The 13,504-nt window shown below is 44.0% G+C and overlaps 1 protein-coding gene across 2 annotated transcripts in view; it reads right to left on the reverse strand.

Moving 5' to 3' along the window:
* LOC109875399 (receptor-interacting serine/threonine-protein kinase 2) overlaps nucleotides 1-12,693 on the reverse strand; it is a 32,955-nt gene extending 20,262 nt beyond the window's left edge. For both annotated transcript variants that reach the window (XM_031809735.1, XM_020467744.2), the window contains exons 1-7: nucleotides 12,497-12,693; nucleotides 11,946-12,099; nucleotides 9,707-9,862; nucleotides 2,916-3,073; nucleotides 1,855-1,904; nucleotides 1,318-1,479; nucleotides 427-512 (exon numbers count right to left, since the gene is read on the reverse strand). In XM_031809735.1, coding sequence (XP_031665595.1) covers nucleotides 427-512; nucleotides 1,318-1,479; nucleotides 1,855-1,904; nucleotides 2,916-3,073; nucleotides 9,707-9,862; nucleotides 11,946-12,099; nucleotides 12,497-12,693 — 963 coding nt within the window. The remainder of the gene's footprint in view (nucleotides 1-426; nucleotides 513-1,317; nucleotides 1,480-1,854; nucleotides 1,905-2,915; nucleotides 3,074-9,706; nucleotides 9,863-11,945; nucleotides 12,100-12,496) is intronic.
* Between the last annotated feature and the right edge of the window lie 811 nt (nucleotides 12,694-13,504).

The raw sequence follows: 13,504 nt of genomic DNA on the forward strand, positions 1-13,504 counted from the left end.
CTAGAGAGAGAGGGGGATGAGAAAGAGGGAATATGATATATGATGCCACAAACAGATGACATCAAATCACTGTGTACATTTTCTTCCACCTCCTAATGTTGAAGAATAAAGTAAAAGTAGGTGGTGCCGGATTATTTGTACCGAAACGTCAAAGTCATCCATTTGTCTCTCTGTTCGTCATTTGTCGAGTCATCTATTTCAAGCCATATCACGAAACACAACGCTGCAAACCCTGGTCAGGTCTGATGTCATCAAATTTGTGCAACGAAAACCTTTCGCAATACACAAATACAGTGTTACTTGAGTCACACTGAATGACTTGGAACTCTGTATATATATTGACAAACGTTGTTTGCACTGCCAAACATATCCTGCCAAATTATTTTCCTTGTGACCTGTGTCCTGTGCAGTCTCGCACTGACTGACCTTTGACTTCTTGACCTCCAGCACGGCCTCCAGGATGTCGATTTCATCAAACCTCCTCAGCATTGGCTCCAGCTTTATCACACACACTGCACAAGACAGGGAGAAGTGGTTATGGCTCTGTAGCTTTCAGGGTCAAATGTATACTTGCAACACCTACATAGATAATACATTGAAATATTGCGTTAGACATGTTGATCAAGGACGGTTTCAGCTCCAAGTAACAAGGTAAGGTGACAGGGGCAGATCCAGAATCAGACAGAACCTTAACTAACCATTTGGGTTAGGAAAGCACCAGACTGATCTGAGATCTGTGTCTAGGGGCAACTTCATCCTACGTTAAGGTAATGAGTTGGAGGTCATGGCTCTTACAAATGAATTGAGGTCAAAGGTTAGAGCTCGCAAGCTAAAATATGTTTTGAACGATGCAGCAACACCGATCAGCAGCATCAGCTTGTTAGCCTGCCCATGTTCCTGGAGGGAAGTGGACTGGGTGTGAGGGGATGGAGAGGCTCGCCTCGTAGGGGGCTTCTCCGGAATACTGCTGAGGTGTGGTGGTCTTACTGCCGCCGAAGCATCACCCAGGTGGGTGCTACACTTCTTGTGGTGGACGATCCAGCCTAACTACAAAGGAAGAGCTGTGAACGTCAAAGACGACGAGGTGCCCGATGAAGCACTCTGGGACCTGTCTGTCAGAGGATCTCTACCTCCCTGACTGGCTGCACCATCAATGCTCTCTCCCTTTAAGATACTGCTTTTCCAAACTGCATCTGAGGTTGTGGAAGACTATTGCCCAAGAACTCCCTTATTTGATTTAAGTGACTTTGAGATTCTACTTGTAATGAAAAACGCTATAGAAAATAAATATACTATTATTATTATTATGTCTCTTACTGAGAAAGCAGGGCCGTTCGTCAGGGTTGGCGGTCCAGCCGCAGGTCATGAGGTTGATGAGTGTCTCCCTGCTGGGGATGTCCCCTGGCAGACAGTCCAGGCCTATGTCGGGACGTATCCCACGCAGTACGCTGAACATGACCTGCATGGGGTTGGTTGCCTCTGTACAGAAAACATACCAATTCTCACTCAGCGTTTTAGTTCCGAATGAAGATTTAATATCACTTGAGGCTGGAAATCCCACCGCTGCCACCAACTGTATTTGGTCTTTGTTTTAACTTTTTTCGAGCATGCAGAGGACCAGAAACGTCAACTCATGAGTTTGGTAGACGCCACTGACTACAAACACAGTGAGGTCATGTGGCTAATCTATATGTATGGAAGCATATATCTGACAAAATTCTATTTTTTGAATGAAGCTACAGTATATGCTTCCACAAAAGTGAGGTCATTAACATCCATGATTCTTATACAGAACTAATGTTGGCAAATGCAATGCATTCTAACAGTAAAGAAAGCATCTACACAATGACTTACCTTCAAATGGTATCCTCCTGGATAGCACCTCCCACATAATGATAGCGTAACTAAAAACAGGAACATCACGAAAAACAGGAACATCACATTATATGGCCCACAGTTAGAATAGCAGCCTCTGGGAACAAAAAACCACTTATGTCAGATGAGTTGGCCTTCCCTTAAAGGGAGGAAGTCACACATTTAATTTCCTCAGTCTTACACCAACAAAAATTCCAGTGACAAAATGACTCAGTCATAATGACATCTGTTCAAGTCCCAAAAGACCCAGTGAATGTAAATCAGAGGTTAGGGGAAGTTGAAGGGCTAGTGTCATATATTTTTTTCTACATTTCCTTTTTGACATATTTGCTCTAACAAAGGATTCATTTAAGGGGGCGTTCATCTAGAAAGGGCAAGCTCCCAATAGTCAATCACTGAGATGAAATTGAAATTGGAGCTTAACACAAAGTACCTCACTGTTTGTGAGGAATGTGGTCCGATTTACCGTAGGCTAAGTAATAGACATGCCTTGTAGTTTTACCGTAGGTTAAATAATAAACATGCCTTGCAGTACAGAGTCTTCTCTTAAAAAGTTATGTCAAAAATCCTTAGCTGGCTGACACTTCTGCTCCTCTCCCTTTAAAAAGATACACTGAGAATGTTGTAGTTGTGTTGTAAAGTGGTGGGTCACCACAGAAAGACTGCTCAACTTCCAGAGAAACATATTTTCTATTCAAATTTCACCCATGTTTCAAATTGCGTTTGACTCACATAGGATTTGGTTAAGGGAGTTATTGTCAGTCATTATTACGGCAAAAAAAAAAAACATTAAATCATTGAGTAGATCTGGGTAGGTTTTATATTACACATTGAATCGTGAAGGCACCTTTAAGACAGTGGTCTGAAGAAATGTTAATATTCTTCCTCGGTAGCCCGGATGTCATATCACTTCATACTTTAGCCTATCGCACGGATTTTCATTGTCATGCCAGAGATGCTCTGTAAAGCACAAAGAGATCTGTCAACATAGCTAGAACTCAAACCCTGGTTCTGGTTGGCTGTTTAGCCTTCAGGCTCACCTGTAGATGTCGTGTTTGACGACTGCACAGCAGTTCTTGGAGGGTTCGTACTCCTCTGGGGGCATGTAGATGATGGTGCCTCCTATCTCGGGTGGCTTGGATGCCGAGCCTTTACTGATCGACAGTTGGCGCCACTTAGACAGGCCAAAGTCTGCTATCTGGACAGACATTTACATTACATTTTAGTCATTTAGCAGATGCTCCTACCCAGATAGACTTACAGTTAGTGCATTCATCTTAAGATAGCTAGGTGAGACAACCGCGTATCAGAGTTGTAGCCCTAGGTACATGTTTACTCAATAAAGATGTTGTCAACAAAGTCAGTACTGGTAGGAAAAGACAAGTGTAAACTTATGGGAATAAGACAGATATCTTATATAAAGATACTCTTTGAAGAGTTAGGGTTTCAGACGTTTCCAGAAGATGGGCATGGACTCTGGTTATAACATTGGGATAACATTGGGATGCCAGAACAGGGAAGAGCTTGGACGGGGCTGAGCGGGAGCTGCCCTCCTGTAGGGGTGGATAGGCCAAGAGACCAGATGTGGCAGAAGAGTGCTCGGGTTGGGGTGTAGACAACAATGACAACAACCTGTTGGAGAGCTGGGTCGTGTTCAGTAGGGCACACGTAAACAAACTGTTTTGCAGCGAAAAAGTGAAAATCAATGTTCTTATTGGACATGGAATCCAAGTAGTACCGACCCACTTCGCTCAACGTTCTCTCCCTACAGAACACAACCCTGGACTTCCAAAAAGACACTGACAATCAGACTAACCAAATATTTAGGTCTACATTAGGGGTCTCCAACTTTTTATAGCATGAGATCTACTTTTAAAATGATAAAACATGTTGCGAGCTAATTATTATTTTTCGCTTTTCCCTCTCAAAATTACAATTGTTCATTGTTCATTGAGTATTTCTCAGTGACATTGGAAAGTGGAGTTGGTGCACAACCAAATTAAATCTGGGCCAAGTTAAAAGACACATTAGGCAACTAGCATGAAAATAAGGACAAATTAAGATCCAATTGGTTGATGCAGGATGGTTGCTTTGGATAATGGAGTGCCGACTCATTCATATTCTAACCCTCTCTCCTGACCCCCACTGGCTTTCGCCGACTGGTCAAGCACCGGTTCAGATGTTGCTCTACCGGAGTTCCACAGTATTAGAGTCACTGCTCTTACCTTCACGACTGACATTTTTGGACCAGCGATATCTGCCCCATGAGCATGCCGAGTCGGACAGCAGAGTGGGTCGTCTAGGATTTCTTACTGAGGTAAGTCGTATTTGCACGCTCATGAATGTGCTGGTTGTCATACCGCTGCTGCCACTTCAATGGCATTTGAGAACATGTTTGAAACATGAACATACTAGCTAGCTCCATTCGAACAACTGACTCGAGAAATAAGCACATCTACTGCGCCTGCAGCAGACGCGATACCCGCTGTCATGGCGTTGAAATACCTGCTCAACAAAACTGCAGACACAGGCTGTGAACAAGCGATTCAGTCGCAATCTCTTTACTGTGTCGCCACCATGCTCGATGCTATGTACAAGGACCACTACTTCGATGCAGAAAAGAAACAGGGTTTGCGTGAAGTGTTAAATACACAACTGGACAGGATGGAAACGGACAAAGTGACAGTACGCACTGAGGAAGAGGCCACGGACAGACAGAGCTGAAACTTTATCATGTAAAGCAGTGAAATCCTGGTTGAGAATGAAATGACTGAACAAATCAAATCAAATCAAATCCAATTTTATTTGTCACATACACATGGTTAGCAGATGTTAATGCGAGTGTAGCGAAATGCTTGTGCTTCTAGTTCCGACAATGCAGTAATAACCAACAAGTAATCTAACTAACAATTCCAAAACTACTGTCTTATACACAGTGTAAGGGGATAAAGAATATGTACATAAGGATATATGAATGAGTGATGGTACAGAGCAGCATAGGCAAGATACAGTAGATGGTATCGAGTACAGTATATACATATGAGATGAGTATGCAAACAAAGTGGCATAGTTAAAGTGGCTAGTGATACATGTATTACATAAGGATGCAGTCGATGATATAGAGTACAGTATCTACGTATGCATATGAGATGAATAATGTAGGGTAAGTAACATTATATAAGGTAGCATTGTTTAAAGTGGCTAGTGATATATTTACATCATTTCCCATCAATTCCCATTATTAAAGTGGCTGGAGTAGAGTCAGTGTCATTGACAGTGTGTTGGCAGTAGCCACTCAATGTTAGTGGTGGCTGTTTAACAGTCTGATGGCCTTGAGATAGAAGCTGTTTTTCAGTCTCTCGGTCCCAGCTTTGATGCACCTGTACTGACCTCGCCTTCTGGATGACAGCGGGGTGAACAGGCAGTGGCTCGGGTGGTTGATGTCCTTGATGATCTTTATGGCCTTCCTGTAGCATCGGGTGGTGTAGGTGTCCTGGAGGGCAGGTAGTTTGCCCCCGGTGATGCGTTGTGCAGACCTCACTACCCTCTGGAGAGCCTTACGGTTGAGGGCGGTGCAGTTGCCATACCAGGCGGTGATACAGCCCGCCAGGATGCTCTCGATTGTGCATCTGTAGAAGTTTGTGAGTGCTTTTGGTGACAAGCCGAATTTCTTCAGCCTCCTGAGGTTGAAGAGGCACTGCTGCGCCTTCCTCACGATGCTGTCTGTGTGAGTGGACCAATTCAGTTTGTCTGTGATGTGTATGCCGAGGAACTTAAAACTTGCTACCCTCTCCACTACTGTTCCATCGATGTGGATGGGGGGGGTGTTCCCTCTGCTGTTTCCTGAAGTCCACAATCATCTCCTTAGTTTTGTTGACGTTGAGTGTGAGGTTATTTTCCTGACACCACACTCCGAGGGCCCTCACCTCCTCCCTGTAGGCCGTCTCGTCGTTGTTGGTAATCAAGCCTACCACTGTTGTGTCGTCCGCAAACTTGATGATTGAGTTGGAGGCGTGCGTGGCCACGCAGTTGTGGGTGAACAGGGAGTACAGGAGAGGGCTCAGAACGCACCCTTGTGGGGCCCCAGTGTTGAGGATCAGCGGGGAGGAGATGTTGTTGCCTACCCTCACCACCTGGGGGCGGCCCGTCAGGAAGTCCAGTACCCAGTTGCACAGGGCGGGGTCGAGACCCACGGATGTGAGTGCTACGGGGCGGTAGTCGTTTAGCTCAGTTACCTTAGCTTTCTTGGGAACAGGAACAATGGTGGCCCTCTTGAAGCATGTGGGAACAGCAGACTGGTATAGGGATTGATTGAATATGTCCGTAAACACACCGGCCAGCTGGTCTGCGCATGCTCTGAGGGCGCGGCTGGGGATGCCGTCTGGGCCTGCAGCCTTGCGAGGGTTAACACGTTTAAATGTCTTACTCACTTCGGCTGCAGTGAAGGAGAGACCGCATGTTTTCGTTGCAGGCCGTGTCAGTGGCACTGTATTGTCCTCAAAGCGGGCAAAAAGTTATTTAGTCTGCCTGGGAGCAAGACATCCTGGTCCGTGACTGGGCTGGGTTTCTTCCTGTAGTCCGTGATTGACTGTAGACCCTGCCACATGCCTCTTGTGTCTGAGCCGTTGAATTGAGATTCTACTTTGTCTCTGTACTGGCGCTTAGCTTGTTTGATAGCCTTGCGGAGGGAATAGCTGCACTGTTTGTATTCAGTCATGTTACCAGACACCTTGCCCTGATTAAAAGCAGTGGTTCGCGCCTTCAGTTTCACACGAATGCTGCCATCAATCCACGGTTTCTGGTTAGGAACGACATCTTCAACGCACGTTCTAATGAACTCGCACACCGAATCAGCGTATTCGTCAATGTTGTTGTCTGACGCAATACGAAACATCTCCCAGTCCACGTGATGGAAGCAGTCTTGGAGTGTGGAGTCAGCTTGGTCAGACCAGCGTTGAACAGACCTCAGCGTGGGAGCTTATTGTTTTAGTTTCTGTCTGTAGGCAGGGATCAACAAAATGGAGTCGTGGTCAGCTTTTCCGAAAGGGGGGCGGGGCAGGGCCTTATATGCGTCGCGGAAGTTAGAGTAACAATGATCCAGGGTCTTTCCACCCCTGGTTGCGCAATCGATATGCTGATAAAATTTAGGGAGTCTTGTTTTCAGATTAGCCTTGTTAAAATCCCCAGCTACAATGAATGCAGCCTCCGGATAAATCGTTTCCAGTTTGCAGAGAGTTAAATAAAGTTCGTTCAGAGCCATCGATGTGTCTGCTTGGGGGGGGGATATATACGGCTGTGATTATAATCGAAGAGAATTCTCTTGGTAGATAATGCGGTCTACATTTGATTGTGAGGAATTCTAAATCAGGTGAACAGAAGGATTCCTGTATGTTTCTTTCATCACACCATGTCACGTTAGTCATAAGGCATACGCCCCCGCCCCTCTTCTTACCAGAAAGATGTTTGTTTCTGTCGGCGCGATGCGTGGAGAAACCCGCTGGCTGCATCGCTTCGGATAGCGTCTCTCCAGTTAGCCATGTTTCCGTGAAGCAAAGAACGTTACAGTCTCTGATGTCCCTCTGGAATGCTACCCGTGCTCGGATTTCATCAACCTTGTTGTCAAGAGACTGGACATTGGGAAGAAGAATGCTAGGGAGTGGTGCACGGTGTGCCCGTCTCCGGAGTCTGACCAGAAGACCGCCTCGTTTCCCTCTTTTTCGGAGTAGTTTTTTTGGGTCGCTGCATGGGAACCATTCCGTTGTCCTGTTTGTAAGGCAGAACACAGGATCTGCGTCGCGAAAAACATATTCTTGGTCGTACTGATGGTGAGTTGACGCTGATCTTATATTCAGTAGTTCTTCTCGACTGTATGTAATGAAACCTAAGATGACCTGGGGTACTAATGTAAGAAATAACACGTAAAAAAAAAAAAAAATTGCATAGTTTCCTAGGAACGCGAAGCGAGGCGGCCATCTCTGTGAAACAGCACAGAAAGTAAGTGAAAGAAATAAGTTCTGATTATGTTTTACTGGTAAATGAGGACATACAGTTGAAGTTGGAAGTTTACATACACCTTAGCCAAATTAATTTAAACTCACTTTTTCACCATTTCTGACATTTAACCCTAGTAAAAACTCCCTGTCTTAGGTCAGTTAAGATCACCACTTTATTTTAAGAATGTGAAATGTCAGAATAATAGTAGAGAGTGTAATATCTTTAAGGTTTTATTTCTTTCATCACATTCCCAATGGGCCAGAAGTTTACATGCTCCCAAATGCTAATTGAGTGTATTGCCTTTAAATTGTTTAACTTGGGTCAAATGTTTCGGGTAGTCATTCCTCCTGACAGAGCTGGTGTAACCGAGTCAGGTTTGTAGGCCTCCTTGCTCGCACCTGCTTTTTCAGTTCTGCCCACAAATTTTCTATAGGACCGAGGTCAGGACTTTGTGATGGCCACTCCAATACTTTGACTTTGTTGTCCTTAAGCCATTTTGCCACAACTTTGGAAGTATGCTTGGGGTCATTGTCCATTTGGAAGACCCATTTGCAACCAAGCTTTAACTTCCCGACTGATGTCTTGAGATGTTGCTTCAATATATCCACATCATTTTCCTATCTCATGATGCCATCTATTTTGTGAAGTGCACCAGTCCCTCCTGCAGCAAAGCACCCCCACAACATGATGCTGCCACCCCCGTGCTTCATGGTAGGGATGGTGTTCTTCGGCTTGCAAGCCTCCCCCTTTTTCCTCCAAACATAACAATGGTCATTATGACCAAACAGTTCTATTTCTGTTTCATCAGACTGGAGGACATTTCTCCAAAAAGTATGATCTTTGTCCCCATGTGCAGTTGCAAACCGTAATCTGGCTTTTTTGTGGCGGTTTTGGAGCAGTGGCTTCTTCCTTGCCGAGTGGCCGTTCAGGTTATGTCGATATTGGACCTGTTTTACTATGGATATAGATACTTTTGTACCCATTTCCTCCAGCATCTTCACAAGGTCCTTTACTGTTGTTCTGGGATTGATTTGCACTTCTCACACATAAGTACGTTCATCTCTAGGAGACAGAACGCTTCTCCTTCCTGAGCGGTATGACAGCTGCGTGTTCCCGTGGTGTTTAAACTTGTGTACTATTGTTTGTACAGATGAACATGGTACCTTCAAGAATTTGGAAATTGCTCCCAAGGATGAACCAGACTTGTGGAGGTCAAACATTTATTTTCTGAGGTCTTGGCTGATTTCTTTTGATTTTCCCATGATGTCACGCAAAGAGGAACTGAGTGTGAAGGTAGGCCTTGAAATACATCCACAGCTACACCTTCAATTGACTCAAATGATTTCAGAAGCTTCTAAAGCCATGACATAATTTTCTGGAATTTTCCAAGCTGTTTAAAGGCACCGTCAACTTACTGTATGTAAACTTCTGACCCACTGGAATTGTGATACAGTGAATTATAAGTGAAATAATGCACTGCCCTATGGGATTCCCAATCACGGCCGGATGTGATACAGCCTGGATTCAAACCAGGGACTGTAGTGACGCCTCTTGCACTGAGATGCAGTGCCTTAGACCAGAGTGTCCATGTGTGTGTGCGTTAACTGTACCAGAATGCTTAAAAGGCTGCAAAAATGTAAAAATAACGGTTATCAGTTTCTTTGGCAAGGAAAATATCGGATATCGGTATCGGCCAAAAATGTAATATCGGTGCATCACTAATTGAAACCATGAAGACAACTGTCATACTAAATGTAACAAATTGCCTTTGCAAACAGGAATTAGACTTTATAATGTGAGTCCAAGCTTCGTAAGACTGAGGTTGACACACACACACCTTGATATGAAACTCTCCATCCAGCAGAATGTTCTGTGTCTTGAGGTCGTGGTGCAGGAGGGGGGGGGTCATGTTGTGTAGGAAGTTCACCCCCAGAGCTATCTCGTACAGGACACGCAGCCTCAACGACCAGGCCAGCAGGGGGTAAAGGTTATTCTACAGAGTGTGTGAGGAGACAAGGGGAAAGGTAGAGTGGAAATAGTAGGGAGAGAACGAGAAAGTGAAGCAGAATGTATTGGTTCGAAAATTCGTCATTGGCTTTGATACTACAGTGAAGAGGCGACTCCGGGATGCTGGCCTTCTAGGCAGAATTGCAAAGAAAAAGCCATCTCTCAGACTGGCCAATAAAAAGTAAACATTAAGATGGGCGAAAGAACACAGACACTGGACAGGTGAACCCAGCATCCCGGAGTGGCCTCTTCATTGTTGACCTTGAGACTGGTGTTTTGCGGGTACTATTTAATGAAGCTGCCAGTTGAGGATTTGTGAGGTGTCTGTTTCTCAAACTAGACACTCTAATGTACTTGTCCTCTTGCTCAGTTGTGCACCGGGTTCTCCCACTCCTCTTTCTATTCTGGTTAGATCCAATTTACGCTGTTCTGTGAAGGGAGTAGTACACAACGTTGTACGAGATCTTCAGTTTCTTGGCAATTTCTTGTATGGAATAGCCGTTATTTCTCAGAACAAGAATAGACTGATGAGTTTCAGAAGAAAGTGAATTGTTTCTGGCCATTTTGAGCCTGTAATTGAACCCACAAATGCTGATGCTCCAGATACTCAACTAGTCTAAAGAAGGCCAGTTTTATTGCTTCTTTGAAATCAGCACAACAGTTTATTGCTGTGCTAACATAATTGCAAAAGGGTTTTCTAATGATCAATTAGCCTTTTAAAATGATTCACTTGGATTAGCTAACACAACGTGCTATTGGAACACAGGAGTGATGGTTGCTGAAATTGGCCTCTGTACACCTATGTTGATATTCCATTAAAAAAAATCTGCCGTTTCCAGCTACAATAGTCATTTACAAAATGAACAATTATCTACACTGTATTTCTGATCAATTTGATGTTATTTTAAAGGACCAAAAAAATTCCTTTTCTTTCAAAAACAAGGACATTTCTAAGTGACCCCAAACTTTTGAACGGTAGTATATATATATATATATATACATATATATGTTTTTATTAATTATTATTTATTTAGAAAAATTTGTTTTGGGGGGGGTTTGCAAAAAAAATGTGGGGCTCAAAACAGATGGCCCCACCTACCCTGAATGACGGGTCGCTGCCATATACAATAATAACAGGTTTTTGGAGTACCACAGCCTCTTATAAATGGACAGATTTCTTCTGTATTGAGAAGGAAGAAAGTATTTCCAAGAAAAGGTTAGTCAAAAATATCCTGATTATGGCTAAAGAGAAGCCTATGCACGACCTCAGAGGGGCTTTAGCTCTGCTGTGGAGGTTTGTGTTTACATGGCTTACATGTAAACACTTTGTACCAACATTGCAGCACTCGCATTTCCCGTCCTAGTAGGAGCATAGCAGTAATCTGATACCAAAGCCTGAATTGTCAGTTTTATTTTTTATTTAACTAAGGTAAGTTGACTGAGAACACATTCTCATTTACAGCAACTACCTGGGGAATAGTTACAGGGGAGAGGAGGGGGATGAGTGATCCAATTGTAAGCTGGGGATGATTAGGTGACCGTGATGGTATGAGGGACAGCTTGGGAATTTAGCCAGGACCCCGGGGTTATCACCCCTACTCTTACGATAAGTGCCATGGGATTTTTAGTGACCACAGAGAGTCAGGACACCTGTTTAACATCCCATCCAAAAGACAGCACACTACACAGGGCAGTGTCCCCAATCACTGCCCTGGGGCATTGGGATCTTTTTTTAGACCCGAGAAAAGAGTGCCTCCTACTGGCCCTCCAACCCCACTTCCAGCAGCATCTGATCTCCCATCTAGGGACCAGCCAGGAATGCCATAAGGTTATCTAATCATGACCCTGCTTCGCTTCAGAAACAAGCCAGCAGTGGGATGCAGGGTGGTATGTTGCTGGCCGCTTCAGTGGCTGCTTCTCCATTGAAAATGATTGAACTCATACTATAACTCTGTTTGAAACAGTTGGAGAGAAAAATTCCACCCCATAGACTGATATGGCAAGAGACTCAGTCCCGACTCCCTTGTTTATGCACGTACACTGTTCTTACTAAGTGTATGTAGGCCTACCTCGTGAAGCAGCTGATCCAGCGAGCCATTGCTCATGTACTCGGTGACGATGCAGAAGAACTCAGGCTCGTTGCACACGCCAAAGATCTGGATGATGTAGTTGAATCTGGCCTTGTGGAGCACTTCCGCCTCCTCCAGCAGGCAATTCTTCTCCCTGCAAACACAATCCTAGATTAGAGAACCTTTTGGCATTACTGGCATGGTGTCATGGTGGCACATGAATTAACATTCCTATTGCTTTCTCATTTGTATAGAGAAAGTACAGTCGAGTCATATAAAGAAATATATATTTATTTCACTGTCTCCCATTCATAGGGGCATGCATGAGAAGAAATCAAGGTCTCTACCACTCTGTTGCTGTTATTGATTGTTGACATAGCGTCATTGTCAGTCCAAAATGTAGACCGCAGCAGCATTCTGTAAGGCAATCGCAGGGGCCTCTGGATACATGAATCAACATCTAATTTGAGTAGGCAATGACTGATTCTAGCCAGATAAAACCTAAAGGCATAGTCCTACTTAATCTGGTAGAATGATTTGAACAAAAATACCTTTCGCCAACAGGAGAATCCAAATTCAGGCACTTGATGGCAACGGTGGTCCGCCAATCGGAATGCTGTGCCTTGAACACGCTTCCGAACCCACCTTTGCTCAGGTAATGTAAATCCGTCAGCTTTTGATAAGAGATCACCGGTAGATTGCTCGTGAGACTACAAAGGTTCACACAGCCCATGTGGTGCTGCTCCATAATTATTGTGAGCCTAGAAAAAAGGAACTCTTTCAAAAGGCTTGTCCTTTGCCTAAAAGAGAAAGGGGAATTGGGGGTTCCTGTTTCCTGATGAAACGAAAAACCCCATTGGTGGAGTGACAGAGCAGAGCATCGATTGATAAATTCTCCATTCAGTTTAGGTACAATAGCCACCTCACTTGATGACGTTTGACTCGCATGCCAACCACGTCTGTTTTGCCCCATAGTTGTGCCCGCATTGGTTTTGTTGCTAAACAACCAACCCATCTATAGACGGCCTCATAGATAAGTCAAATTTCCAATAATACATCACCTTTGTACACAAAAGATCCATTAAATTATTCACGTAAGTGTCTTAAAGGCTGCTAAAACATTTTTTTGCACTTACAGCCAAAGATGATATGTTTTTATATGAATCCACTATCTGTCATGTTTCTGGATGACGTCGTCGCTGCTCCAGTGAGCACTGAGTGCAGGTGATATCAGCTCTCTAAAACCGGATCTAGAACGATGGCAACAACCATGAAACGGTGTACGCGAATGTGAGAAGATTACATTGAAAACAACGGTTGACCATCTTGGACACTGTCACCAGTTCATACACTGCTCAAAAAAATAAAGGGAACACTAAAATAACACATCCTAGATCTGAATGAATGAAATATTCTTATTAAGTAATTTTTTCTTTACATAGTTGAATGTGCTGACAACAAAATCACACAAAAATTATCAATGGAAATCAAATTGATCAACCCATGGAGGTCTGGATTTGGAGTCACACTCAAAATTAAAGTGGAAAACCACATTACAG

Source organism: Oncorhynchus kisutch, linkage group LG30 (genome assembly GCF_002021735.2).
Source record: "Oncorhynchus kisutch isolate 150728-3 linkage group LG30, Okis_V2, whole genome shotgun sequence".
In the NCBI taxonomy this organism is placed as follows: domain Eukaryota; kingdom Metazoa; phylum Chordata; class Actinopteri; order Salmoniformes; family Salmonidae; genus Oncorhynchus; species Oncorhynchus kisutch.